Source organism: Natator depressus, chromosome 15, assembly GCF_965152275.1.
Source record: "Natator depressus isolate rNatDep1 chromosome 15, rNatDep2.hap1, whole genome shotgun sequence".
Lineage (NCBI taxonomy): Eukaryota > Metazoa > Chordata > Testudines > Cheloniidae > Natator > Natator depressus.
In genome coordinates, this window is record NC_134248.1 from 326,987 (window position 1) to 332,986 (window position 6,000).

Sequence of the window (6,000 nt, forward strand, 5' to 3'; positions counted from 1 at the left end):
ATAAATATGGTAGCAGGAGACAGCTCTGTGGACTCGGTGGTGGATTGGCACAGGACAGAGATGTCTGCTGAGAAGGCAACATGCCAGTACTTGTACCACTTCAGATATGGGCTCTGGATTCCAGGTCTTGCTAGAACCCACAGAGACTGGGCTGTTGGCTCAGAGACTGGGATTGCTGCTGGCTGGGAGGAGGCTGTTTGGACTGTTTTGTGTTGAGTTTCCGGGGCATTTTGAGAGGCTGCCGTTCTTGGGCCCTGGAGAGTCCAGGTGAGTGTGGCATGCATTACTGAGGTGCCGCAACAGACCGACAAGTCCTCTCAGAAAAGTCAAAAAGTGATGTGTGTCCTACAGCAGAAAAGTGAATTCTGTGTAACAGCAACAGCCTGGGGGCAATCTACATAAAGAACACCCCTGGAGCTAGTGCTGAGCGGGTTTGTTTGAGTTATTCCAAAGTATTCTGATAGACATGGAGAGGTGACAAGTCCAATCCACTGCACTGAGGTAAACCTAGACCATCCCTGACCAGTGTGTCCAACCTGTAGGTTTTTAAAAACCTACAGTGATGGGGACTCCACAACCTCCCTATTCCAGAGCTTAGCTATCCCTTATAGTTAGAAAGTTTTTCCTAATATCTAGCCAGAAATCTTCCATGCTGCACATTAAGCCCATTACTTCTTTTCCTTCCTTCATTGGACATAGACAAAAAATCTAGTTAATGGCTGTTAACTGGTTCCACTCTGTCGTCTTTTCTCAGAACTAAACATGCCCAGTTTTTTTAACCTTTCCTCATAGGTCAGGTTTTCCAGACCTTTAATAATTTTTGTTGCTGCTCTTTGGATTCTCTCCAGTTTGTTCACATCTTTCTTGTACTGTGGTACCCAGAATTGGACACACTGGTCCAGTTGAGGCCAATTTGTGATTCACTATAACCCCCAGATTCTTTTCAGCACTACTAACACTTAGCCAGTTATTTCCATTTTGTAGTTGTGCATTTGTTTTTTTTTCCTTCCTACGTGTGTTTTTTCCTTTGCACTTGCCTTCACTGAATTTCATCTTGATTTCAGGCCAATTCTCTAATTTGTCCAGGTCATTTTGAATTCTAATCTTGTCCTGCAAAGTGCTGGCACCCTCTCCCAGCTTGGCATCATCCACAAATGTTATAAGCACACTCCTTACTCCATTATCCAAGTTAATGAAAATATTGCATAGTACTGGACCCAGGACTGATCTCTGCAGGACACCATTAGATCTAGTCTCCCCAGTTTGACAGTGAACCGTTAACAACTACTCCTGAGTTAGTAGTTAGTAGTTTTCAACCAGTTGTGCACCCACCTTATAGTAATTTCATCTAGATCACATTTCCCTAGTTATGAGGATTATCATGTGGGACTGTGTCGAAAGCCTTCCTAACAGCAAGATACATTACGTCTACTGCTTCCCTTCCATCCACTAGGGCAGTAATCTTCTCAAAGAAGGAAATTAGGCTGATTTGGCATGATTTGTTCTTGACAAATCCATGCTGGCTATTTCTTATAACCCTGTTATCCTCTAGGTGCATAACTGATTGTTTAATAGTTTGTTCCACATCTTTTCAGGTATTGAAATTAGGCTGACTGGTCTATCATTCTCTATGTTTTCTTTGTTCCCTATTTTAAAGACTATGTTTAAAAAGGTACTATGTTTGCCTTGCCCCGCCCTCTGAACCTCACTCATCCTCCATGAATTCTCCAAGGGCTTGTCTACACTGGCAGGTTCTTTTGATGAAACTAATGTTGCCAAGGAAAAATCAACAAAAGCAAAGTCGCCAAAGCGTGTTTACATGTGACAGTTGTGTCCACATTTGGGGCACCTTTGTCAACAGTGAGAGCAATGGACTGTGGGTATGTATCCCACAGTGCCTGGTGACAACATCTGTCACTAGGTGTTGTGGAAATGTGGAAATGGAGCCTGGCACATCCTGGGATGTGCAAAATGTACCGTCATGCACCGCTTTGTGTCCCACCCCTCCAAAGGTCTCTGGCTTCCTTTCGTGCTGTTTTTCCAACTCCCATTCTTTTGTAGTGCGCGCCAGCATCTGCAGTGAGAGGACGGATCCCGCACTTCTCTCCTATGTGCTGTTAGCTGTCATGAGGACATCGCGCATGGCAGCACAGTTACTCTCTGAGTTACTCGCAAGTTGGCAGAGGATGAATCACAGGCACCCAAGTGTGATATGGACGGCAGCAACTTATCAGTGCTTTGTGCATTTGCAGAGCAGCTGCATACTGTAGAGTGTCGCTTTTGGGCTAGGGAAACAAGCACTGATGGTGGGATCGCATTGTCATGCAGGTGTGGGATGACAAGGAGTGGCTGCAGAACCTTAGGATGTATAAAGCAACCTTCATGGAGCTACGTGCTGAGCTGGCCCCCGACCTGCAGCACAAGGACACCAGATTGAGAGCTGCCCTTCCCGTAGAGAAGCGTGTTGCCATTGCTGTGTGGAAGCTGGTGAATCCTGACTGCTACCAGTCAGTCGCAAGTCACTTTGGAGTGGGAAAGTCCACTGTTGGGACTGTATTGCTCCAAGTGTGCAGGGCAATAAATTGTATCCTGCTGCATGGGACCGTGACTCTGGGAAATGTGCATGAAAGAGTGGATGGCTTTCCCTAGCTGTGACGGGGCAATTGGTGATTCCACTTTTAGCGCCAGACCACTTTGTTCTGAATACATCAATAGGAAGGGATACTTCTCCATGGTGTTGCAGGTGCTTGTGGATCACTGGGAGCGTTTCACAGACATCAATGCAGGCTGGTCTGGAAAGGTGCATGATGCACGCATCTTCAGGAACAGTGGCCTGTACGGAAAGCTGCAGGCAGGGACTTTCTTTTCAGACCACAAGTTCACAGTGAGTGATGTGGAAATGCCCATAGTAATCCTGGGAGACCCAGCTTACCCCTTACAGCCCTGGCTCATGAAACCTTACACGTGGCACCTGGACAGCAGCAAGGAGCGTTTTAACAACAGGCTGAGCAGGTGCTGCATGGTAGTTGAATGTGCTTTTGGCCCTTTAAAAGCTTGCTGGAGGTGTCTCAATGGCAGGCTAGACTTTACTGAGGATAATATTCCTGTGGTCAGAGCAGTGGGTTGCACTTTGCATAATCTGTGTGAATCTAAGGGTGAAAGGTTTGCTCGGGTGTCGAGCACTGAGGCAGAGTGCTTGGCTGCACAGTTTGAACAGCCAGGGCCGGCCCACAACATTTTGGCACCTGAGGCGGGGAGCTCAAATGACGCCCCCATGGCCCCTCGCTTGGGCCAAAACTTTGAAAGGCTCTCTTCAAAACTTTGAAGGCTCACCATGAACATTTGTGTCTATGTATCTCAGGAAAGCTCCTTCCTGCTTAGATAGAAAAGCTTCCTTTGCTTTCTTTCTTTTTCTGAATGCTGCCCCAGAGAGGCGTTTTCTTCTTTCACTCATGACTGCTGTTCTGGACCAGCTATAGTGGCTCCCAGCACTCAGTTGAAGGGGACAAATAAGCAGGCTGGTAGCAGGGCCTGAGTGAGGGAAGATGTCAGCGTCTTAAGGGCTAACTGGCTCCTACTACTTCAGTTGGCTGCCTGTTCTCCTCATGTGGGTTCAGGGAAGCAGCAGGAAACAGGAAGCTCCCTGAGAAGCTGGGGTTAATCAGTCCAGGCTCCTGGGGGGGGCTAGAGAGGGACATAAGAGGCTCCTCCTCCTCTCTCTCCCTGCAGCTCCTGCTGCTTTCTGTTAGCCCTGGTCTACACTAGGACTTTAGGTCGAATTTAGCAGCATTAAATCGATGTAAACCTGCACCCGTCCACACGATGAAGCCCTTTATTTCGACTTAAAGGGCTCTTAAAATCGATTTCCTTACTCCACCCCTGACAAGTGGATTAGCACTTAAATCGGCCTTGCCGGGTCGAATTTGGGGTACTGTGGACACAATTCGACGGTATTGGCCTCCGGGAGCTATCCCAGAGTGCTCCATTTTGACCGCTCTGGACAGCACTCTCAACTCAGATGCACTGGCCAGGTAGACAGGAAAAGAACTTTTGAATCTCATTTCCTGTTTGGCCAGCGTGGCAAGCTGCAGGTGACCATGCAGAGCTCATCAGCAGAGGTGACCATGATGGAGTCTCAGAATCGCAAAAGAGCTCCAGCATGGACCGAACGGGAGGTACGGGATCTGATCGCTGTATGGGGAGAGGAATCTGTGCTATCAGAACTCCGTTCCAGTTTTCAAAATGCCAAAACCTTTGTCAAAATCTCCCAGGGCATGAAGGACAGAGGCCATAACAGGGACCCGAAGCAGTGCCACGTGAAACTGAAGGAGCTGAGGCAAGCCTACCAGAAAACCAGAGAGGCGAACGGCCGCTCCGGGTCAGAGCCCCAAACATGCCGCTTCTATGATGAGCTGCATGCCATTTTAGGGGGTTCAGCCACCACTACCCCAGCCGTGTTGTTTGACTCCTTCAATGGAGATACGGAAGCAGGTTTTGGGGACGAAGAAGATGATGATGATGATGACGAGGTTGTAGATAGCTCACAGCAAGCAAGCGGAGAAACCGGTTTTCCCGACAGCCAGGAACTGTTTCTCACCCTGGACCTGGAGCCAGTACCCCCTGAACCCACCCAAGGCTGCCTCCTGGACCCAGCAGGCGGAGAAGGGACCTCCGGTGAGTGTACCTTTTAAAATACTATACATGGTTTAAAAGCAACCATGTGAAAGGATTACTTTGCCCTGGCATTCGCAGCTTTCCTGGATATACTCCCGAAGCCTTTGCAAAAGGTTTCTGGGGAGGGCAGACTTATTGCGTCCTTCATGGTAGGACACTTTACCACTCCAGGCCAGTAACACGTACTCGGGAATCATTGTACAACAAAGCATTGCAGTGTATGTTTGCTGGCGTTCAAGCAACATCCGTTCGTGTGTTATCCTCAGGAGAGTGAGATATAATCCATGGTCACCTGGTTGAAATAGGGTGCTTTTCTTCAGGGGACACTCAGAGGAGCCCATTCCTGCTGGGCTGTTTGCCTGCGGCTGAACAGAAATGTTCCCCGCTGTTAGCCACAGGGAGGGGGGAGGGTTGAGGGGTTAGCCACGCGGTGGGGGGAGGCAAAATGCGACCTTGTAACGAAAGCACATGTGCTATGTATGTAATGTTAACAGCAAGGTTTACCCTGAAAGAGTGTAGCCAGTGTTTTATAAAATGTGTCTTTTTTTAAATACCGCTGTCCCTTTTCTTTTCTCCACCAGCTGCATGTGTTTCAATGATCACAGGATCTTCTCCTTCCCAGAGGCTAGTGAAGATTAGAAAGAAAAAAAAACGCACTCGTGATGAAATGTTCTCCAAGCTCATGCTGTCCTCCCACACTGACAGAGCACAGACAAATGCGTGGAGGCAAATAATGTCAGACTGCAGGAAAGCACAAAATGACCAGGAGGAGAGGTGGCGGGCTGAAGAGAGTAAGTGGCGGGCTGAAGAGAGGGCTGAAGCTCGAATGTGGCGGCAGCGTGATGAGAGGAGGCAGGATTCAATGCTGAGGCTGCTGGAGGACCAAACCAGTATGCTCCAGTGTATGGTTGAGCTGCAGCAAAGGCAGCTGGAGCACAGACTGCCACTACAGCCCCTGTGTAACCCACCGCCCTCCTCCCCAAGTTCCATAGCCTCCACACCCAGACGCCCAAGAACGCGGTGGGGGGGCCACCGGCCAACCAGCCACTCCACCACAGAGGATTGCCCAAAAAAAAGAAGGCTGTCATTCAATAAATTTTAAAGTTGTAAACTTTTAAAGTGCTGTGTGGCATTTTCCTTCCCTCCTCCACCACCCCTCCTGGGCTACCTTGGCAGTTATCCCCCTATTTGTGTGATGAATGAATAAAGAATGCATGAATGTGAAGCAACAATGACTTTATTGCCTCTGCAAGCGGTGATCAAAGGGAGGAGGGGAGGGTGGTTAGCTTACAGGGAAGTAGAGTGAACCAAGGGGCGGGGGGTTTC

General features: G+C 48.7%; 1 protein-coding gene across 3 annotated transcripts in view; it reads left to right on the forward strand.

Moving 5' to 3' along the window:
• PES1 (pescadillo ribosomal biogenesis factor 1) overlaps window positions 1-5,791 on the forward strand; it is a 31,242-nt gene extending 25,451 nt beyond the window's left edge. For 2 of the 3 annotated variants that reach the window (XM_074973092.1, XM_074973091.1), the window contains exons 16-17: window positions 4,272-4,674; window positions 5,256-5,791. In XM_074973092.1, the coding sequence (XP_074829193.1) occupies window positions 4,272-4,674; window positions 5,256-5,776 (924 nt within the window). In that variant the 3' untranslated portion in view covers window positions 5,777-5,791. The remainder of the gene's footprint in view (window positions 1-4,271; window positions 4,675-5,255) is intronic. The other variant, XM_074973093.1, reaches the window with a different exon arrangement.
• The last annotated feature ends 209 nt before the right edge of the window (window positions 5,792-6,000 follow it).